Genomic DNA, 24,975 nt, shown 5'->3' with positions numbered 1-24,975 from the left:
AATGTCACTTTAAAAAAGTGTATATTGACTGAAGTTGGAGGTTGTGGAAGTTGGGAAGCTAAACTAGTTTTGCTCCATAAAATGTATTCTATTCTCCTCTTCTTCAAAGTCCCATGTATCTCCATTCATTGTCTTCTTTCCAGAAGGCTATGCAAGATGGATTGAGATATTAAATTTCAAACTAAAAGTGAATAGTATGTAAACTGAGTCTTCAGTCAACTGTAAAGGAGATACATTGTTTATTAGAAACATTTAGGAAACAATGATAGTAGACAGCAAATCTATGCATTGGCAGTGCAGCCAATGCATAGAGCTGAATTGTTTTTCTGAAACAATATAATTTTATGATTTTCAATACTAGACAGCAAATTTGAAAGCATTTGTATTGAAAAACATGGTTTTCCATTTATTACACAAAACAAAATAACTCTATATTCTATTGCAGACCTATTGGCTTTCTGTCCTTAAATCCTATACTTATGGATTTCTCAGAAATCCATGTTTTATATTTTGTTTTGCAATTAGCAGTGTACCCCAAATGTTGGAAGATTTGAAACTGTTAAGTATCAACTCTGTGAATTTGTAATGATATTCTAAATGATCTAGGAAATGTCATTTTAAGTAGTAAAAACAATATGTATTTTGGTTCATTAGGAAAGTACATAATGGCTATTTCTCACAGCTCTTCAGACTCCCTGTTTAACCAATATGTATTGTGATGCCTGGCCTGAAGCACTTCTATATTTAGTTCTAATGGAACAGTCTTAAATTGCTTATTTTCTGTTTACTAAAGTCGGCCTGTGTGTTGCCATGGAAACTATGACAAGTGCTCTAGCTAACTATTTTATTAAATGAATTGAAGATATAGCTGAAGACAGAAGGTGCTGCATATCATTCTTAAAGCATATTTTCCAACACTTGTAAAATTAAAGCCACCTTCATATAAAATATATGAATTCTGTTATAAATAAGGTCTTTTCCATTTCAAATTTGGGAGACTATCCATATGTGGAAATCTAAATTATATCTAGCACATAGACATCTCTAACTTACAAAGAGTCTGTGTTCTAAAAGTGTATTCATAAATAAATTAATTGGAAATTAAAATACATTTGCCCACTGAAACAGTTTCACAAATAATAATTAGATCTCCCACCCTCAAAAAAATATTCCTTGTGATGTCCTCAATCTAGAGTAGTATCAGAAAAAAGCTTTTGATCTTAGCTCAGGCAACAGGAGGGGCCATGATGCAGGGGTCGGAAGAAAGGAAAGAGTTATCTCATACCTGATTTGATAATCCATCATTTGGATTACTAGCACCCACTGGCCCTTGCAGATGTTGGGGCTTCAACTGCATCTTTCTGTCACATGCCAGTGCTCCTGTTCCCAGCCTTCAGGTGTCCTAGTCACTTTCTCAAATTCCCTGTTAAGGTCAATGCCAGACCAGCCTGACTCTCAACCTGTTTTTTGCCTATACATTGAAATACCACTCTCTTCAAGATTCATGAAGTCTCAGCTAAGCTATAAAAAAAAGAGAAAGAAGTCAAAATACTATTTTGTGAGAGATCAAGAACCCTTCCTGAATAATTTGCATTTAAAATACATTTTAGAACCCAAACCAATCTCTGCCTTGTGAGATTTCCATCATATGAGGATGTGAGTAAACTGCTTTCAGATATTCCAAAAGGAAGGTTGTGTGTAAAGTGCTTTGAGATAATACTAGAAGTCAAGTCCAAGGAGTCAGTCAGAAGTTGGGTCATTTTTAAAGTCAGTTACTCAACTGTATTCCATAAATCTGTTAGAGGATCAGTGTTGGTAGTTGATAGTAATAGGGAACAAATGAATACAGTATTATAGACTGAAATGTGTTCTTATTTTCTAATATTAAAAATCAAATAAATGCATAATAATTTGGGCACTGTGAATTTTACACAATAATTGGAACATATATAAGTCAAAGTCTATATTTTAATAGTTTATGTCCAAGAAATTAAAGAAAAAATCACAAAATTTGCTTAGGGTTTTAAAATCAAGATTTTATAAAATAGATTATTTTCCTGTTTATACAGTCACACCTTATGTAAGTTCAGGTTCAAAGCAAATATATGAGGAAAGATTAAGAGCTTTTTTCTAAAAAAAATTAAATAATACATCCTTTTTCCCCCTGTATTTACTATTGTAGGGATGGTATAAAAGCTGAAAGGATTTAAATTCTACTTTTCCAAAACTGTGTTAACAAATTTAGCCTGTAAACTATGTATGTTTCTACATATATAAAGTAAATACATATGCAATAAAATATGAAGTGAAAATCAATTATTTTTATTTAATTTCAGTGGTTATCTAAGATAGAAAATTCTGTAAGATCGTATTTCAAATTTAGTATTACTGATAGTGTAAAATGAAGGCATTTTTTTAATCTAATACTTTATTTTTCATCTCCTTAGGGTCCACTTTCATTTGTAACACTCACGTAATTCCAGTGAAAAACCAAGAGGGTGTCGCTATGATGTTCATCATTAACTTTGAATATGTGACAGATGAGGAAAATGCTGCCTCCCCAGAGAGGGTAAACCCTATATTACCAGTCAAAACTGTAAACCGTAAGTAAAAGGCATAACACTCTTGATGTTCTTGTAATAATTTGCATCTATTCTTCATTTTTTATTCAGTTCTCAAAATATATTTACATTTGAAATAATATAGATCTATATAAGAAAGTCAAACTTGATATTACTCTTTGGTGCTTTAGGAAATTTATCAGCTGCTTTAGAAGTGATTTGATTTGGATATATAATAATTTCTTTTAACTAATCTTCTACTAAATTGTGTGTGTGTGTGTGTGTGTGTGTGTGTATACATACAGTCACACACACTTAAAGACAAAAGTATCTTCAGAATTGTCCCAGGTAGGATTCCTAAGTCAAAGAGTTAATGCTATGTAATCTTTCCACATACTCCCAAATTCCTATACATATGATTTGAATCATTTTGCATACTACCAGCAGTATATCTTCCCTATTCCCCAGAGCTCAGACAGCAGAATCAGTCTTTTTGAATTTTTTAGTCATTATTAAGTGGGAAGGACCTCCATTAGCTGCAGTTTATGTTTCCCTTATTATGGGTGAGGGTCATATATTAAAGCACCATGAGCATTTCTTTTGTCAACTCTTCATCTCCTATACACATTTTCTATTACTTTTTTCTCTTCTTGTCAAGTTCTAAAACAAGTTGCCAATAGCTTTCCCAGTAAATAATTTGGTTTTTACTTCGAATGGTTTGTTGTTGTTGTTAAATAAAAGAGAATAGGGGTGAGTGTTGATATGGTTACTTACCAACTTTTTCCTTTGTTGTTTTGGAATTCTTGAGTCATAATCAGAAAACCTTCATCACTCCAAGGTAGTAAATAAATTTACCTTTTTATTGGAAACTCTGATTTCATATTTTAAAATGTGCAATACATTTTGAGTTTACTTTGGGGTACAGTACATGTTTATATTTTTATCTATGATTCTCAGTTGTTCTAACAGCATTTATTTAAAATTTCCACCAGAAATTTAAGATGTCACTTTTATCATGTACTTCATTATGTATTTGGGGCTATCTCTGAACTTGTTTTTTTTTTTTCTAATGGTTATTTATCTTCAGAATTATATTGTTTTACATATACAATTAGTGTTTGATCTCATTGATTGAATTTAATTTTTAGGTTTTTGGGTTATTTTAAATGAATTTTCAATATGAACTTTATAAATAACTTTTATAGATTCAGAACAAAATCCTTTTGATACTTATATTGGATTCACCTGGGCTTTATTAATTAACTTGAGTATTTAAGTAATTATAATGTTAAGTCATTTATTCTAAGAATATAAAATATATATTTACTTTTTTAAGTCTGAGTTTTATGTCATTCAGGGAATATTTAATTTTTTTTCTAATTTGATTAATCTGCTTCATGGGCTTTAAATTGTTGTGTTGTTGTTGCTGCTGCCTGTGTTGCTAATATAAATCTTCTCTTTCATGATATCTTCTAATAATTTTTTTCATATATGAAAGCTGCTGATTTTTTTCAGTTTGTTAAATTTATGTCTTACTATCTTAGCAAATTCTTTTAGTTTGTAGTTTCATATACATTGACTCTAATGAGTTTTTAAAATATTCTATTATATGAAATAGAGATTTTTTTCTTTCCAATTTGGGTACATCTCTTATCTAAATGTTCTGGCTATTACTTCCAATATATCATTAAAAGAAATTAACTGTGAACATTATCATGCCTTGTTCCTGATGTTTGTGTAAATGCCACCAGTGTTTCCCAATCACTCCAATGATGGCATATGGGTTGAGTTGCATGTACTTTGTAGTTTTAAGGCAGTTTCCATTGACTTTCATTTATTAAGAACGGGTGTTCAAATTTGTACAAGTGCCTTTTAGCATCTCTGGTAATTGGTGCAGCATTCTTTCCTCCTTTCTGTGGTATTTTATAAATGAAGTTACTAACATGGGTTCCATTCATACATCCCTGAAAGAACACAATATATTTCGTTTTGCAATATGCAATATTCTCTCATCTAATATTAACTTGGAATTCTATATCAATATTCATTAGGAACATTGAGGTGTAATTTTTGCATATAATATGCAATTTTCTCAGGTGATTAATTCATTAAAAATAGTTCGGAGTTTCTCTGTTTTCTTTGCTGTGGAATCATTGAAATAGGAGATAATCCACAGTTTTAAAGTTAGATGTGGTTGGTTCCCCTGTGAATTCATCTACTGGTATCTATTTGTAGAGTAGCTCTTTGACAAATTTGTTCATCTTTCTAGAGACTGATCTAAACAAAATATCAATTTTTTTTGACTAGGGTTGGTTTAGACAAATTTCATTTCCCTGGAAATATGTATTTAATTTTGATTTTTTTGGGGGGGATACCAGGATTTGAACTCAGGGGCACTCAAACACTGAGCCACATCCCCAGCCCTATTTTGTATTTTATTTAGAGATCAGGTCTCACTTGAGTTGCTTAGCACCTTGCTTTTACTGAGGCTGGCTTTCAACTCACCATACTCCTGTCTCAGCCTCCCGAGTCTTTGGGATTACAGGTGTGCGCCACCACGCTCAGCTAATGTTGATATTTGTAAAATCTGTTTTAATAGAATTTTGCAAAACAAACTTATGTTTCCAAACTTTCCTCTGTTCTGGTTATTTCATTCCTTAAATTTCTCATTTTTTAGTTTTATTTTCTCCATTTAGATGTTTAATAATTAGTGACTTTACTTCCAAAGAACTAAATTTTTATTAATTTTTTAAATTCTGTAATATTTAAGCTCACAAAATTTTGCTTTTATCTTTATTAATTCAGTTTTATTGGGTTATTTTATTGTATCTTTTCCATTTATTGGTTTATCTTTAAAAATCAATTTCTTAAATATGATTTTAAGGTCATATATCTTTTTCAAATTCATATAAGCTATATCTTATCAATACAGATATGTAATATTTTCAGTATTTTTTTCTAAAATATATGGAACCTTTGATTTCTTAGTTTTTAACTCAAGAGTACTTTACTGTGGATAGTTTTTAATTTTCCAGTAGAAAAGGTATTTTTACAAAGTATTATTTTTGTTAATAACTACTAGTTTTACTTTGTTAGATTCATAAAATGTTGTGCACATATATTTCTTATTTTGTAATTTTCTAATATTTGTTTTGTGTTTTATTATTTTATCAATTTTCATGAATGTGAATGTGTAATGAAAAGAATATACTATTAAAGAATATCTAAGTATGTGCTTTGCTGTCTACATTTTAAAGTTCTACCTTATTATGATGCTGTCTTATTACTCCTACTTACATTCTGTCTTTCAGATATGTCTTGGACTTTAAAATATACTCTTCTATTTTTAGGTTGTTTCTATTTCTCCTCATATTTCCTATAATTTTATTAATAGTACTAATGGTACTTATTTCATTGATGTTCACATTTTATAAATATTCATATAAATAATTTATTATTATTACTGTAATTTGGGCTTTACTGGTAAAAAAGCTATATTTTATGTTTAATAATTTTCCATCTCAGTTTTTTGGCATCTTAAATATGACACTTGGATCTTTTGCCCACTTTTCTTTTCTATATTTTATTTTTTTTCTTTTTTTTTTATTGGTTGTTCAAAACATTACATAGCTCTTGACATCTCATACTTCATACTTTAGATTCAAGTGGGTTATGAACTCCCATTATTACCCCGTATACAGATTGCAGAATCACATCGGTTACACATCCACATTTTTACATAATGCCATATTAGTAACTGTTGTATTCTGCTACCTTTCCTATCCTCTACTACCCTTCCTCCCATCCCCTCCCATCTTCTCTCTCTATCCCATCTGCTGTAATTTAATTCTCTCCCTTGTTTTTTTTTTCCTTTCCCCTCACAACCTCTTATATGTAATTTTGTATAACAATGAGGGTCTCCTTTCATTTCCATGCAATTTCCCTTTTCTCTCCTTTTCCCTCCCACCTCATGTCTCTGTTTAATGTTAATCTTTTCCTCTTGCTCTCCCTCCCTGCTCTGTTCTTAGTTGCTCTCATTATATCAAAGAAGACATTTGGCATTTGTCTTTTAGGGATTGGCTAGCTTTACTTAGCATAATCTGCTCTAATGCTATCCATTTCCCTGCAAATTCCATGATTTTGTCCTTTTTTAGTGCTGCATAATACTTCATTGTGTATAAATGCCACATTTTTTTTATCCATTCATCTATTGAAGGCATCTGGGTTGGTTCCAGAGTCTAGCTATTGTGAATTGTGCTGCTATGAACATCGATGTGGCAGTATCCCTGTAGTACGCTCTTTTAAGGTCTTCAGGGAATAGTCCGAGAAGGGCAATAGCTGGGTCAAATGGTGGTTCCATTCCCAGCTTTCCCAGGAATCTCCATACTGCTTTCCAAATTGGCCGCACCAATTTGCAGTCCCACCAGCAATGTACAAGAGTACCCCTTTCCCCACATCCTCTCCAGCACTTGTTGTTGTTTGACTTCATAATGGCTGCTAATCTTACTGGAGTGAGATGGTATCTTAAGACCTCAGTCTTTGTTTTAGTTTTGTCTTTTTAATGTAATGGTAAGTTAGGTTTTACTTTATTACTTATAATGCCACTTCTCTTTAACTGATAATAACTGCTTTAGGTATTTACATTTTTTGAAAAATTGATTTTTTTCCTAGTACTTATATTTATTTCACTTTTTTTTACTTTGTTTTTGTTTTCTGGAGACCATGTATTACTGTATTGCCACTGGCCTCTAACTCCTGGGCTCAAGCCATACTTTTTCCTCAACCTCCCAAACATCTCAGACTACAGGAATTTACCACTGAGCCTGTCTCCTTACTACTAACATATTCTAGTTTATCAAGTATAAGTTAAATATACTCAAAGTATTTTATTATGTTTTCTTTTGTTTTTCACTTTGTTGTTGTTTCAATTTTTGCTTTTCTTTTGGTGTTTGGTAACACTTGCATTGTTTTCTAGTGGCTATCTTTATATAAAGACATAGAATGTCATTTATGTGGAATTAGGCAGTTTGTGAAATTTACAGATTGGTTCTAAGAAAATCTTATATACTAAGTTTAATCCCTACCCCTTTTCATCAGACACTGTATTTTGTATTTTGATTCCCTATTTTGAGAAATAATAAAATTAGCTTATGAATCCTACACTCTCCTTTCCACAATGCAATTTTAGTTAATATCATTATATTTCTTAGTGCTCCTACATGTCCTTAGTCTCCTTTCAGTTTGTTGATCTAAATTGTTCCACTTGACTCCCATCTATTTACTAACAAGGCACTTAATTAGCTTATTTTGCATTTTTTTCTTCTACTCCCATTTTGTTTGGTGTGGTATAGCTTATCAAGTATATAAAGTATATATACTTCTTAATTTTGTTTTGATCTTATATGTGTAGTGAAATGTTTGCATCAACTTGTCAATGATTCACTAAGCATAACTTCTAAGACACAGCGTATTCTCTTCAGGAAAGTTTCTTGGGTGAAATGTTTGCAAGTTCTTTCCCTTGGTTTTTCTATAGCCTTGATATTTGAAGGCCAGCCAATATGGAAAAAGCCCCTCTGGTTCACACTTCGCTGCCCTGTGAGCCTGGTACAGGTTATTGCTTCCTTTTTTTGTGTTAACTATTACTGACAAGGAGTCTGATACCAACTGCTTAACAGACCTTTGTGATTCGGGTATCTGGAATCCTGTGCACTTTTTGTATCCCCTTCCATTATTTCTTCAGTAACTAGCGCTCAGTCTTGTTTTTAGTACTTTTTTACTCATTGTGGGTATTATTCTCCTGATGGTGAACTCTTTGATATGGGGTTCAGTACTCAAAGGTGATGTCCTCCTCTTTTTCCTTTTTTATTCCACTTGACTCTTCCTTGCAGAGTGCATTTTTAGCCAATTCTGCTGGCATGGTCTTGGGTGTTTCTTTTCCTGTTTGTATATTGGCAGTAGTAAGTTCCTATTCTTCAATTACTTTGTTATGCATGATTTATGGCACTATCTCTGTCCCTGTCCCTTAATGATTACTATGATTTTGAGGAGGATCCATGAAGAAATTAGAATTGAGGTGACATTGTCTATGAAAAACTAGAAGTCTTTCACAAAATGTTAGTATTTGAGAAAAGCATTTGCTATCCTTTATATTTTATATACATTCAAATAGCAAATATCTGTAATACAAAACCGTTGTCTCAAAAGCCTATGATATAAGCCTAAGTAGAATATTAAATCAAACCAACAAATATTTTTTGTAGTATCAATTACTTCCTTAGGTATGTCAAAATAACAGAAAGATGCTATTTTATTAAAGTAATATTGAGCCAAATATATTAATGTGATTCAAATATTCTGAATGTTTTAACCTGAACAATATTATACTTGGGAAAAACACACCAAAGTCCCAAATTCATCAGTCTTCCAAATAACATGTTCAGAAACAAAATTGAACTACTATAAAACTATTTTTATTCCAAAGTTGTCTTCTTGTATGTTGATGAATGTTTCAATTCTGTTTTATTTTCCACTAATATATTCAGCCCTTATTGAATGACTCCTGGGAGTAAACTTCAGCTAATGTCAGCCTTTATTTCTGTAATGAATATCAATAACATCATTTGTTTGAGAGAATGCCTAGTTTAGTTCCTTCATTGTCTCCTCAAATTTTTCATTTTTCCCATGGGATTTTTTTTTAATGGTCCATCAAATTAGATGGAAATGAAAATGAGAGGAGTACATCTGCAGTAGGACAGAGAAAGGGATTTTAAAAATAATAATAATGATGTGTTCATTTAAAACTGAAATGCGAACAAAGAATTGAAACTTTGGTTTCCCAAATGGAAGATAACCAATATTATGTATAATATTCGATCTATGCAACTTTATATTCAATTAAAGTGGTATTTCAAGTGCAAGTCATGAAAAATACAGTGGAGATTCTGCACCTTATTTTGTGAACTTCAGTAGTTTCCTTGTGTTATGCTGTCACCCACCCAGGGAGGCACTGGACAGAGTATGACTATACAGAAAAATTGGCTTCCAGAGTATTTCAGAGGTCCATTGTTTACAACCAGTATGTCGTTTTTAACTGCACCCTTTTGTCCTTATGTGGTCTATATCTCCCTTTACTTGGTGTCAGTATTTTAAGAATTGATTCTTAAATTAAGCAGAAAAGTTTAATAAGTAGAAATAATGTGTGATAACATTTGATACATCCAATTACTACTTGATATTATGTCATCTTTGGCAAACACTGGTGATTATTTTCTCTTAAAGTACTATTTTAGTGCTAGTGCAAATAATGATTTTGACTATTTCAAACATTGTTGTTTGAGAGGAAGGAAGAAAAGAAATACAGAAGGAAGGAAGTAAAGATGATCAAATTCCAATCCACCTTATTGCAAACACTTCTTAAACTCAAAATAATAATATTATTTCCAACCTACCGTCCAAGTGCAAGTTTTAATATCACTTGAAGTGATCAGAAATGGAACTGTGGTTACAAAGAAGTATATGATGATACATATAAAGCAAATTTCAATCTGGCATTATCCTTAACCACTGCTTAACCTCTTATGTAAATAAAGTGAATGTAATTGTGTGTATATGTGTGTGTGTGTGTGTGTCTGTGTGTGTGTGTGTGAGAGAGAGAGAGAGAGAGGGAGAGAACACATGCACATGTGTGTGTATGTCCCAGGGAGGTAGGACTTAAGTTAGAGTAGTGGGAAAAGGAAAAATGTTACTGTTTTTGTTTTGTTTTGTTTTGTTTTGGAAAGAATGTGAGTTTCCATGAATTTAACTCCTTCTGAAATGTAGAGGAAAAACTGTGGTGTGACAATATAAGAGGTACAGATTTTTAAAAATAAAGCTTTAAAATGAGATTATCAAGGAAAAGAAAAAGTGCTAAATGCACAATAGAAAAGATAAAGCATTAAAATCGACTATGATTAAAGAACCTGAATAAGTTCTGGAGAACAGAGACTTGTTTCATGAAGTAGTAGATTATTCCTCAGTTTAAATATCTAACTTTCAGAGTCAAGGGCCCTACACAAGAAAAGTAAGGAGATTTATTTGGGAAAATTGAGTTATTCACAAACTTATTCTCTGTGTGAGATATAAGACCGGCCACATATGTATTTACCATTTATGTCCCTTTGAATGAAACAACTACAGATAAAAATGTTATTTTTAATTGGTATACTTATCAAATTAATAAATACTGCACTCTGAGCCAATTAACTTCTACATAATAAATATAAATAGCAAATAAAAGATATGAACGTTTTTCTAAATGATGGCTTCTATAAAAATTATGCAATCTGAAACAATGAAATGATACAAGAAAATTTTACTTTTCTTACTAGATATAAGAAGACACTTCTAAAGGAGCTAATAATACCAATGGAAAGAGTTGTTCTCTTTTGTTCCTATTTTAATATCTCTGCTATGAAATATTTCTACAGTGCAGAATAGAACCAAATTATGGGTTAATGTTTATACTATTAATGTTTAGGCTTCTTATTTTCAAAATAGATTTATCCATTTTAAATAAGATATTTTGAAGTATAATTTTAAATTATTGAAAAATATATTTGAATTTTACATGTCTTCTATTCTAAAACATAAATCTGGTATCATATTCTGGTTAAAAATATATACACTGTAATTTGCTAAATTTTATTGAGAGAGTTGAGAGGAAACTAAATTAAACAAAAAATCTTGATTGAACAATATACTTCCAAACAGAAAAAGAGTGTTTTTCTTTTTAATCTTATTTTTAAAAGCTATTGAAGTCATTAATAAAAATTGGCTTTCAACTTATATTCCCAAAGAGATTTTTAAAATAATATTTTCACTTCTTTTATCAACGTAAAATACTTTTTATTTCAATTTAGGTTGATTTAGTGTTGCCATCACCATCAAAAATCCACAAAATATCAAGACTTTGCTAATATTTAGACATTTCCTAATGCACAATAGGCTCAAGTTAAATTTTCCTTATTCTCAAGAAGATATTGAATGTTATCAAGTAAATAAATGATTACACTACCTGTCAAAAACTATATATGAAATACATTTTTTTTTCTTTTCAGATTCTTCACCATTTTCCTTAGCAATATTGTGAACCTTCTCTGGATTTCACTTGAATCTGATCCTAAATCCACTCTTTTATTCCCCCACAGATGACCTCACCTCTGATGTCTCAGAGCCGAGCCATGGGAAGGCTTGGGGTGAGAATGCCCTAAACAGCCCACCCTCAATCAATGTGTCTCACTGGGAAGTGAGATGGATCAGACTCCATTCTTTCAATGCATCTGCACTGATGGCCCCTCTCTTGCCAATGTTTTCTACTGGCTCCTTCTTCTGTTGCTCATACTCATGCTGCTGAAAATAAATAACTTACTTTTCAACAGACACATTTTGTTTATATCACATCATATTTTTAAAAGTTTTAATTAGTTAAATTTGTTGCCAACATGTTGAAAAATGGAATATTACACATTAAAATTAGGATATCTGGCATACACACTTACACACACACACACACACACACAGCTACACATCCTACATAATAAGAACAGAATACTGGCCACCTACTTTAGATGGGGCATGCTTTCCAGTTTGTTGCATTCCTCACGTCTCCTTATTTTTGTTGTTGTTTTTGGTTTTGTTTGTTTATTTCAGTGCTGGGGACCCCACCCAGGGCCTTGTACATGTTAGGCAAGTGCTCTGCCACAGAGACACAAATCACATCTCCCTTAACTCTACTCCTAAACACTGTTTAATCTTTCAGGAGGTTCTTTTCTTCTTCCTCGCTTCATAGTCATCTTCTATATAAATCCTATTTGGACAAACTTGTCTGTTACATATGGAAAAAAGACCTTCTCAAGAATCATTATATTCTTTAGACTCAAAACTTTCTTTAGACTTTTCTCATTACTTACAATCTTGTGTTTCCACCTGCTCAATGGATATATGCTTTGGAAAATTTAATATTTCTGGAAGATTTAGCATTTTAAGCTAAAATTTAAGGTTCTATCTGGAACAACCATATAACCTATCCCACCAAAAATTGTTCAGCTTCATTCATAACGAATGGTATCATCATCCAAGCCACCTAAGCCAGAAATTCTAGCATGATGCTAAGCTTCTCCTTCCCTCTAATCCTCTCAACTCTTTGCCAATGGGTGGTCAAAACAGACCTCTTAAATATCTCTCCCATTCATCCTATAGTAAATTCTTTGCTCAGACTTTCAACACCTCTTATTTGGACTGAAAAATAGTCTCATAATTTTATCCCTGCTTTTGGCTTCTTTTCTTCAGGATAATATGTAAATTTAAAATAGATCATAATAATCCATTATTTATAGCCCTTGCAGTGTTTCTCTATTGCCCCAGAATATAAAACTGCAAAGCCCTAAGTGTGCATAAATACAAGACCTTCCACATGGCTTCTGATGCTTCCTCAGCTTCATCTCCCATCACATCCCTTACTTCACAAAAGTTTTCTTGAAACCACTATTCATTTCATGCCATTTCATTTGCATAACATAGTCTCCCCTCTGATAAAATATAATAGTGATAATTCCTCCTAGCATACTTATTCCTGAGGACTTTCCCCCTGTTTAGCATTCTCCCCTGAGACTTGATCCTGCCCATGTTCCCTCAATTACATTAGTAACATTGTTCACCTAGTAGACAATACAATAAGTGAATGAAGGCATCACAAAATAAAACCAGAAAGTGAGGTGAGGATATGGAATACTATAGGACAAATTCCTTATTTAAAGTTCCAGGAACCTTTCATCTCTATCTCATAGCAGGGACATTGTATGTTCTTTCAACTATGTCTATATTTTGCAAATAGTACGTACCCAGTATTTGTGGGTAGAAAACATAAATAAATGAATACATTAATTTTGCAATGGATGATTTACTTTTTTTCTGCTGAATGAACATTGGCCACATTGACAAGTCAGTGATTCTCCAAGTAAAAGACCATCAGCATTATTTTTCAACATGCTTGAAATGCATGTCCTTTGCCTCATACCAGAACACTTGATTCAGAAACACAGAAATTCAACAATCTGTGTTTTAACAAATATTTCAAGTCATTCTGACACCCATGAAAATTTGAAAGCCACAGTCTAAGTTAATTAACAATGAGATAAAAACCATAAAAATGGATTTTAAGTAAAACTAATTTTAAGTAAAACACAAAATAAGCTCAAATTTCTATAGTATCTTATTCTGACAGTAATTTTCAGAAATAAACTTTTGCATTTAATCTTATTAAGGTACTGTAAAGGATATATCGTTATCTTTGAAAAGATTAAAATCATACTCTACTAATCAAAGAGAATCCTACTCTTTTTCTTACTGAAATTAAAGTTTGAATTATTCTAAAAGCATCCACTGAAGCTAAGTTGATGCTTACAAAATACAGCCAATAATTTAGACAATTATCTAGCTAATTTAAGCTACGAAAAACATATTCATATGTTATGGAGTCGCTCTGGATAATTAACACATAAAATATACATTTGTCTCAACAGCTGCATTACTCCCCCAAATGTATATCTGTTTTCAGACCCCAAGCTAACGGACAAAGAAATTTTCTGTAGAACTGAAGCTCATTTATAAAAGGGTTTCACAGTGTTTTTACTATTCTCCTTTGGAGCTGAAAGTCATTCTTTAATTCAAAGATGAAGAGTGGTAGTAACAGAATGTCCCATTCAGCAAGCACTCCTATACAATTAATCCATTATTCAGATGAATTTAATTAAAGGTTTTAAATGTAACTAATTGTTTACTATTATCATGTATTTGGAAGTCTCCTCATTCTGAAAATTAAATTTGATATAGAAAAAGGAAACATGTCATGGTTGCCAAAAGAAATCTGGGAAAAGTTCAGTCATAGATGTAATCAAATTTGTGTCATATCTACCTAGCATTTGGACAATATGTATTTCTCAGGTCAAGAAAATTGCTAGTAAAAATTACGCATTATTTCTTCATTAACAATGGATGTAAGTGAATGCCCAGATCCTCATACACATTCCAGAGAGGCCCCCAAGTGCATATCATTTGGAAGGTTTTGTAACCTAGCAATACCAGAATCCAGGACAGTTCCTATTCAAACAGCATTTGGGAAACTGGTGTCTGTCCCATTTGTGTTTGGAACTTTCCATTAAGAGAGTCTTTATTGATGTGATGACTGCATGTTCATTGAAGATCAATCTAGGTTACAGTAGTATCACTTTTGCCAGATTTGAATGCACTCTTTAACTTGACATTTGGAAAAGGAAGAAATCTATCAGAGAGAAACTAAATTACAGTATAGGTAAATCATGAATAGATTTATTAAGCAGTTATTTTACACATTAGAAACTAATTAAGTGTATATAATACTAGTGTGTTTGCTCTAATTTCCAGCTTCTCTTAACAGAAAGATTTTAACCTTGAGTGGCTTAAAGCACCCATCACCTTGTCCTCTCTTCTCCCTTATTCCAATGTATATTTTCTGCCTCTTTGCTCTCATGATTACCTGGCCAGTCTGGAAGCAATGCCTCTCAGATAATATCAACATTTTTGGACCTGTTTGCAGACATGCACTGGTATTGGTGGCCACTACATCTTCTCATGCCTGGCTGCTGCACTGACTTCCCCGACCTCTGCCTCTGCCTCGGGACTCACATTACTTCAAGATTCCAATTTGGTCCTACACTCACTGTAATTTTGTAAAAACACACTTTTTTTTCTAGTATGTTTCACAGAGTTCTTAGTTTCTCAAGGCATTCACTGATCACTTCTGCTCCTTTGAGGAGCCTTATATTTAGCTTCAGGTCCACAAGGTCATACCCTCATCACAAGATCTGTTAATCACTAGCACCAAAACTGCACTGGCTGTGCTGGTGAGATCCTCACTCACCGATCAGGGTAACCACTTTATCAGTACTGAGTTCACACTTAGTGGTACTTTTTCCCAGTTTAGCTGCTAAGTCCTTTCAAAATGTTCTGGATTGTTCTAGCAGCCCATAAGCATTATATACCTCTTAAATATTTAGCAATAAGAAAGAGTTTTCTCCTTTCAGGGTGCCTCTATAAAAATTGTCTCCCCAAAATGAAAGAGCAGACATATCAATCAACTTCCCTATATCTCCCATCAAATTTGATCTTTTATTCTCTTTGACTCTAGGATTAAAATCACATTTCTTTATACAAACAGGATTATCTGGCTGAAAAACAAATTCCCACTTATTTTTAGGCTTCCAATTCAAGTGTCAGATATATGAGTATCCTAACTTTAGAAAGACATGCTGATATTATTTCATATATCTTTATTTGTGTCATAATAACTGACTGGAATTAATTCATGAGATGACTTCTTCAGACCAGAAGATGCCCCTCTCTCCCTTTCTGTACTGGACACTATGGTATAAAGTCCAGACCCCTTCGTTCTGACTGGGACAACCTAGCTGCTTAGAGCACTGACTGCATCTGGTACCCAGCTCTGCCCTCACTGGGAATTGTAATCAAAGGCAGGGAACTACCTCATCCAGGGTTATGACCTCTATGGGGTGACTATCACCAGTGACTGGCTGATGCAGAGATACAAAGGCCAGATACCTTGACTTCATTTAGCAGACTGATTGTGGGACCAAATTGGAATCTTGAAATAATAGGAGTCTTAAGACAGTAGATAGAGGTCACGGGGAAGTTATTGCTGCAGTGAGGCATGAGAACAATCACTGTAGAGGCAGCAACCCTAAAGTGTTCTCCCAGCTCCACAGCTCCCAGGAGGCTTGGCTAAAGCTTCAGTTTAACTTCTGCTTCCAATCCTGCCTTCCTTAGAGATACATCTCCTGAGAATACTCCCCGTTAAATCTTTTGTACTATTTGCAGGGATTAAATCTTAGATACTCTCCCACCACCACGAATCCTCCATGAGGGGCAAGACCTCTGTTTATGGACTTTACAGCATCCCCAAATCCACTTCACTCCACACTCATGGACACTCCTTCCTGGCCCAGCTAGTCTCTGGTTGGCATGACTAATTGCATTTAAGATTCTCTCCACTTTGCAGGCCATAATTCAATTAAGTAAATTAATTAAGCAAGAATTAAATCATTTTAATTTATATTTTAATGGATTTACATAGAAAAATAATTAGATAAGCAAAACTCTAAAATTTTGTAGAAATAATGAGAAATTGAAGCAAGGACATGATTGAGAACTAACAGTTAAGTTATATCATGAGGAATTTCAATGATTAAAAATAGATGTCGACTTTTACAGAATTATTTGTTCTTCCCCCCAAAAGATATTGTTTTTAATATCCTATGTGTTAGCAAATATACACCTTCTTCACTAAAAATAAAGTGTTCAAACAAAATTTTCATCATATAAGTAGTTTCTCAGAACTTTTTATTTTTCTGGGAATGTGTAAATCTCTGAAAGCCTTATTATGGTTTTTTTTTTTTAATTTCACATTTATTGGGCATTTTATGAGAGGCTAAATATTATCTACTTTAATTATTCAAGTATGAAAATAAATATAATAAAATCTGAATAGTTACAGTATTTTTTTTCATTGTTAAGATTCATAAGAATAGTACACTTATCTACGTTTTATATTTCATGCCTGAAAGTGTTAGCACTGTGCAAATTTCTCAATGTGCATTCTTTCCGGATGAACTACTGTTAGACAACTAAATCTGTAATGCAATATAACATGATCATATTAACCTAGTGATGCAGAAAAGACCATCTGTACCACCTTGGATATGCCTGCACTATAAGAGCAAACTAAAAGCCTTGTGTGGTCATTACTTTAAGAAAGCCAGTGAACTATTTTTAAAGGAGGAGGGTAATGTAACTGATGAAGAATGAATAAAACTAGGCACTGACCTTCAATGTATTGTAATAAGCTTGCAAAATTGATTTGTAAACTACTTTATAACTCAATTTCATGTTCATTAAAAACTAATCAAATGACTTTGATGTAGTTCACTGATTTTTAACTTGACAATTTACCTGATCATATAAAAGTTGCTGGTGAAAATATGTAACAATGCTTGCAAAACAATTATTGCCATACACTGCCATATTTAATCTTATTTGTGCAGACTGGGTACTCTCATCTTTATTAGTCAAGAGTCTTATGTAGAATGTACTTGGGGTTTGTCTTTGCATAGTGTCATGTCTTTTATCAAAGAGATAATTCTTATTTCAATTATATTAAAAACTTTTAACTCCTAGACCATGAATGAAAGGTTGCAATAGCAAATTAGGCTGCTAAATTCTAAAATGTTTTGTAACATGTACTTTATATAAACTTTGCTAGATGATGAGGAGCTTGACACTTGTATATTCTAGAATCAGAATGGTAGCAATCAATAACCTCTGTAAAATGGTGAAATGTGTAGGTAAGACCATCCACTGACAATAAAAGTTGTTTCAGGTATATATGGCATGGCATTTAGTTCATCCCCCCATAAACTGTTGAGTCATACTTAATCATTTTAGTTAATATGAGTCAATACAGTTCTGGGAGGTTAAGATTAATTAGGAGTGCAAGAGAAATTAAATATTCTAGTTTTCTATAGTCAAAATTGAGCATATTCTCAGTTAAGTTTAGAACCTGTCTATGGAAATCCATCCATAATACCATAATCAGACTCTCAATCAGGACTAGACTCAATAGTGAGCAAAACAGACAGGTGCCCTTCCCTGAGGAGGCCTCTACTCCATTTGCTGGACAATCAGCAAATGTGTAATTATTATCCGTGTGAAAAACATAAAGTGGTGCTTATATGGTTCAGAAAAAAAGGAAAAACTTCCTTAAGAAAATAACTGTGGGGCACAATCCCAAAAAAGAAGGAAACCTGGAGTCTGATAGACACACAGGCCTCCAGAGGAATTAAAAAGTCCTCATGGATGGATTCCAGATAGTAAGGAGGATAGCTAAAGCTTCAGGGTGGAGGAATTTTGTCTTCATTTCCAAAGCAAGACATTGGGACAGAAGTGAGGATTAGGCAATAGTGTATATGATCAGCTGTGAAGTTTTTAAAAGGCATAAAATATTATTTTAAGGATGGATAATAAGGTAAATATGAACATATTAAAAGTGGATTATCACTCTATTATAAGAAATCCGGTGAATCATTATAGTAGCTTAGAGCCAGGGTACAGTAGTAGAAGTAAGAAAAATGGAAACATTCAGAAGATATTCAGAAGATGAACAATGAACACAATTAAGGGATTGATTGATACAATTGGATGTAAGTAATGGGTATGAGATAGAACAATTTCTATAATGACCCTCAAGTCTAAGTCTGATCCATCTGGATGGATGTAATGCCATTCACTGAAAAAAGGCTAGGCGTGGAGGGATAGATTACAAGATCAGAATTTGCTATAAGATTTTGAGATGTTTTTATGATTTCTAAGTAGAAATGTTGGTGACACCATTAGATATGCAAGTTAGAAACTCATAGTTCAGACCAGACTAGAGATATACATTTGTGAGTCATTCAATTAAAGAGAACTGAAAACATATGTGTAGGTAAGACCATCACTGAAATTAATAAACTCAAAATGTAGAAAATTTCATGAGTTTTCATAAGTGTTTTTCCATGTCTTAGAGCCATCTGCAATGCACTTAAAAGTCCATAGTAAATTATTAAAGAATGATACCGTGATATTTTAAGAATATGAAAAGATGGAAATCCTGTAGACCAAAAATATAAGATGAATAACCAGAAAAGCAACATATAATTATAAATCCATAGGGTGATGTGGACCCAGAATACTTTCCCTAAAACTACAAATTTTACTTATTGTCATTTTTTTTGCAAATAATACTTAGAGAAGATTTGCATTACAAATTACTCTTTGGATGCTTTCTTTTAACTTCTGTTTTCTTTCAGGGGTGGAAGCTTTATTGCTTTATTTTTTTAATTTATAAGAGAATGCTTGATTGTTATAATGAACAGTAGAGATATATAAGGAGAATGCAAACATTATAACCTCCTTTCAAATCCCTCCACTGAGCTAATTAGCAGTAAAAGTTTGGAATGGTTTCTTCCACATCTTTCTCTGCTGCCATGCAACTTATATGAGCAATTATAGGTTTTTACTGTATTTTTGTTTATGAATAATAATATCATAAACATACTAATTCAAAACTCTCTTTTTAACAGTATATTTGAACAACTTTTCAATCAAAACATGTATATATACGTGTGTGTATATATATATATATATATATATATATATATATACACTATATATGATGTATATATATAGTGTGTATATACATAATATGTACATTTTTAAGAATGTCATAAGATTCCTAAGCATAAAAAATTCCATGATTTATTTACATATTTTCATAATGGACTTCAGATTATTTCTATTTTTATGCCTTTATAATATGCTATATATGAGTTACTGAGATGAAAATCGTGTATTTTTTTCACCTTAATTATTGTCAGATCACTCTTCCAGAGTGTGAAGGAATTTGTAATCCCACCAACAAAGAATCAGAATGAGCAACCAGTAATCTTTGCCATCACTGGATGTTATGCTCATTTTTTTTTTCATTTACTGCCAAACTAAAGGGTGGAAAAAATTATATCCTCTTGTTTAAATTTGCACACTTTACTATGTCTTTGTTAAAATTACATTTCATCGTTGAATGCTTTATTGTTATATATTTATGAACTAATTTAAAATTTTTGATATCCATCCTTTAATGTTGGTATTTTGTTGCCCTTCTCTATATTCCATTCTTAGATATGTTTGACATTTCATGTCATACTCTTAAATTTCAGGATTATCAGTGAAAAAAAAAGAAAGCAGAAAAAAATTCTTATTATTTCAGTACATCTCTTTGGAAACCAAAAGTCTTTCCTGAATTCAAGATGGAATGAGGAAACTCTGTGACACAGATGACCCCTTTACCACTCAAATCAACCTAAAATATTATTCAACATAAACCTTCAAGACATATAAGATTGGCTCCTCACTCCCTCACCTTTCCTTCCCTATAGCTCCCATTGGTAACTTCCAAACACACACTATACTCATCCCTGTCCTTGTCCCTTCTCATATGATGCCCTCCTCTTTCCTCTCCTATATGAGCTGAGAATGTACAACAAAATGTGTTAGTAAACTTTTTCATCATCGCTATGACCAAAAGACCTGTCAAGAACAATTTTAGAGGAGGAAAAGTTTATTTGGTGGCTCACGGTTTCAGAGGTCTCAGTCCATAGATGGCTGACTCCATCCCTGTGGGCCTGAGATAAGGCACAATATCATGGCAGAAGTGTATGGTAGAGGAAAGCAGCTGGTACCATGGCACCAAAAAGCAGAGATAGAGCTCTGCTTACCAGAGACAAAATATAAACACAAAAGGCAGACAACCCCTGTCCCCCGCCAGCCCCAGGGTTACCTCTTCCATATACACCCTAACTGCCTACAGTTCCCACCCAGCTAATCCCTAACACTGGATTAATTCACTGATTGGGTTAAGGCTGTCAGAACCAAATCATTTCACATTAAACCTTCTTGCATTGTCTCACACATGAGCTTTTGGGAGTACTTTATATCTAAACCGTAACAACATATTTTTAATTTATTAAAGCTGAAAAAGTCTCCTGTCATCTAAATAATACTTTCCTAACACTGGAGTTTATTTTATCTAAGAAACATAATGAACACATTTTTCTGTTTTCTTACTACTTGTAAGATAATTCATATTGTTTTCAGAGAAGTTTTCTCATAATATCCCTTATTCCAACTGTAGCTGACCCTAATGAAATATTGATTATTTTTTTTTTACTTAGTGTTTAAATATGAATTGACAATGTTTGTTTTTGTTTAAAGCTATATTCATTTTCTTACAACAATGCTCTTTCCTGTCTCCCTTTGTAGGGAAACTTTTTGGGTTCAAGTTCCCTGCCCTGAGAGTTCTCACTTACAGAAAGCAATCCTTACCACAAGAAGATCCTGATGTGGTAGTGATTGACTCATCTAAACACAGTGATGATTCAGTAGCCATGAAGCACTTTAAGTCTCCTACAAAAGAAAGCTGCAGCCCCTCTGAAGCAGATGATACAAAAGCTTTGATACAGCCCAGCAAATGCTCTCCCTTGGTGAATATATCTGGACCTCTTGACCATTCCTCTCCCAAAAGGCAATGGGACAGACTCTACCCTGACATGCTGCAGTCAAGTTCCCAACTGACCCACTCCAGATCAAGAGAAAGCCTCTGTAGCATACGGAGGGCATCTTCAGTACATGACATAGAAGGATTCAGTGTCCACCCCAAGAACATATTTAGAGACCGACATGCCAGTGAAGGTATGTCAAATTTTTTTTACACATGGAATTACATTAATGAGTAAAGAAAGATTATTTCCTAATTAATTTTTATTTCAACATTAAACCTCTGCCTTGGAAGAAAAAAATGTGATTAAAGGCTACTAAACATGTGGGTCTAATATTCAGCATTGTTTTTCATGTCTTTTTTGAACTCTAGTGAATAATTGGTTTCTTCTGACTTCTTCATCAATGTTTCTAAAATAGTATGATAACCATTATCTGCCTACTTCATGGGAAGGAAGAGAAGTGTGCCGTGTTACTGGCTTACTCTTTCCAAAGGGAGGGCTATGAAAATGTAAAATATTGACAGAGATGCAGTACAAGTAGGAGACAGGAGAAAAGGTAGGGGACAAAACCCACCCACCAATGAACTTGAAAAGCAAAATCAGAATTGATGAATTCCTCCCTGGCCTCTCTGTGTTCACATTCTTATATGAAAATAAGGCTGCTTGAAAAGCAACCACAGAAACAAGCCATGGTTAGCATGATCATGGGTCACATTGTGTTTTGAGTGCTTTCTATGCCTGAGACAATATAAGTGCAGGCAAACATTGACTCTCATTTAATTCTAACCTTATAAATTAAGAACTAGTTTTAAGCCCCATTATATAGATGAGAAAACTAGGCTTGGATGTCTTAATAGATAGCTAGCCCAAGATTACAGAGTTAGTCAGTGTCAGAGCCTGGCTTCAAACCCAGGATCGCCTGTCTCAAGAGTCCACAGTCAAATCCATGCAGTGTTTTCCCTCCCTCTCTTCTGCTCCCTGAGGGAGTTACTGAACTCTCCCCAGGAGTCTGAGAGTCCTGAATGCTTCAGTCCCACTTTTCTGACTCTCAGAGCTGTTTTTCTGGAGAGGCTAATGCCCTTCCTCTGATTCTCATTCCTTCATTGCCCTCATCACCATGCTGTTTGCCCTTTGTCTCAGTGAAGCTGAAATTCTGATCCTGAGGCTCCTTAGAACGCAGGACTAGGCACTTCACAAAATGGTCACAGTTACCTGTTCAAGCCTCGGTTTTATCCTCAGCAAACTGCCTCACCTACTGTCTAATCTATTCTAAGCCAATGCCAAGATCATTTGCCAGTTCCCAAAACACATAACAAATTTTTCCCCCTTACTTTCCTCTGCCTGAAATGTTATTACCCTCTGTACCCCTCACACTCCTGCTCAGCTGCCAGCATCCACTTCCCCTTCCCAAACCAGAAACATTTAATGACTTAACAGCTGAGTGTTCAGAGCAATATTTACATATATTATAACATTTATTACATTCTTTATTTATTATGTATTATATACCTGTCATTGTTGGTAGGCATTCAAAGAAATAATTGTGTCGCTATGAGCTGCCCACGCACAGGCGCTTAGGGTATTTAGCTCTGCAGTCCTAGTATCCACACAATGGTCTACTTCTTGACAGGTGTTCAATAAGTGTGTGTTTGATATTGAGAGGACCATGCTCATGAATTATGTTTGAAAATCTCACCCATCAGGAAATAATGCATTATTTGCTTGCCAAAACTCTAAATTTAAACCAGAGTTTTAGGATTGAATCATGTGGTGGATCTTTATCTAAAGGGCACAGTGAAGTACAAAAGGCAGAAAAGTTGAAAGAAAATGAGTTATCAGGAAAGAATTCAAAGAGATAAATCAATATCTCAGAAACAGAAATAGCAGTTTGCTATAAGACAGATTTGAAAAAATACATACTTCAAAAGAGCAATTAGTACACCCTTTTTAATCTCTTGTACAAAGAAGGTCAAAAGGAAAATAAAATCAAAGACAGCTCCCAACCTGGGTAATCATGTAAGGAACTACACCTTCTGGTGATGTTGGGCTCAACATTTCCTAACAGAACAAAACCTCTATAATTTGATCCTTGAACAAGAGTTAGGACTGAATAACAACCATAAGTTCCATATGATAATTCACACCACCAATAAATCTTTTAATTATTCCAGCTAGTTTGATCATTTTTAGCAATCATACATTTTCAGAGACTGACCATCCAGAAATTCTCAGGAAAGTACCCAAATTATAGGATGAACCATTAAAAAAAAAAAAACAATAAATTTGAAAATTAAACTGATACATTACATAATCATCCTACAGACTTTGACAGTGGCTCTCTATAGCTTAGGTGGTATTTCATAACTTAATTTTATTGTTTTCAGTTTATGTGGTCTCTTTTTAGAACACAGTTGCTGGCACAATTACAGGAAAGGATGACATAATATTTTTGCTTTGCTCAGTACAGGTACTATGAATGGACACTTAATATTATGATCATTCTCAATTTTCCTCCCCCATCCAAGTTAGGCTATTTTCAGAAAATGTATCACTTTTTTCCAGATGCTATACTCAACGTGTGACTATAGATCAATAAATTTAGAGGGTATTTTGTACTTCAGCTTTAGAGCAATTTTAGCTACAAAATCACTAGTGGGCATAGAAGAAATTACATTTCCTACATCTACATCTTTTTATATTTTCGAATCTGAGACATTGAAAAGAGTAGGTGGAAAATCTTTAAAACTGATTTTAGTTTATGAATCCATCAAATTGGTTAGCAGAATAAATCCAACATAAACCAGACTTTGAATGCAGTTATTGTCTCATTCAGACAGAAAAATCCCACCTTCTATAGGCTATTTTTATGGAACTTTAAATACTTTGTAAATATAACAGTGCATAATATTTTCCATAATCCTCTTATTTATCCAATACCTTCGAACTGTGTCTCTCAAACCATCCATGGTGAAGGACCAGAATATGTTTTTCTAATAAATCAGAGAGTAATCCATTTATAAATTTAATAAAAATGTACTACCAGAAAAACAAAATTGTAAAAATACACATACAAAACATAAGTTTCAGTTTGTTTATAATTATATTCAACATACATGAAATTAGTCTGTTGAACTGTTAGAAAAGGCTCTAACTACTCTAATTTCTGCACTTACATTACCATGAAGAAATAGCAAGCGGATCTCAGTGAAAGTCCAGAAACATCTCACTTTGTTTTG

The 24,975-nt window shown here is 33.2% G+C and overlaps 1 protein-coding gene across 3 annotated transcripts in view; it reads left to right on the top strand.

The window, feature by feature from the left end:
* Kcnh7 (potassium voltage-gated channel subfamily H member 7) overlaps positions 1-24,975 on the top strand; it is a 467,079-nt gene that overhangs the window by 308,441 nt on the left and 133,663 nt on the right. For all 3 annotated transcript variants that reach the window (XM_015478970.2, XM_048812385.1, XM_048812384.1), the window contains exons 3-4: positions 2,448-2,603; positions 21,504-21,932. In XM_015478970.2, coding sequence (XP_015334456.1) covers positions 2,448-2,603; positions 21,504-21,932 — 585 coding nt within the window. The remainder of the gene's footprint in view (positions 1-2,447; positions 2,604-21,503; positions 21,933-24,975) is intronic.

This window comes from Marmota marmota, unplaced genomic scaffold, assembly GCF_001458135.2.
Source record: "Marmota marmota marmota unplaced genomic scaffold, marMar, whole genome shotgun sequence".
Taxonomy (NCBI): Eukaryota; Metazoa; Chordata; class Mammalia; order Rodentia; family Sciuridae; genus Marmota; species Marmota marmota.
Note: the sequence above shows the minus strand (reverse complement) of the source record. Positions and strands in the feature narration are given on the sequence as shown.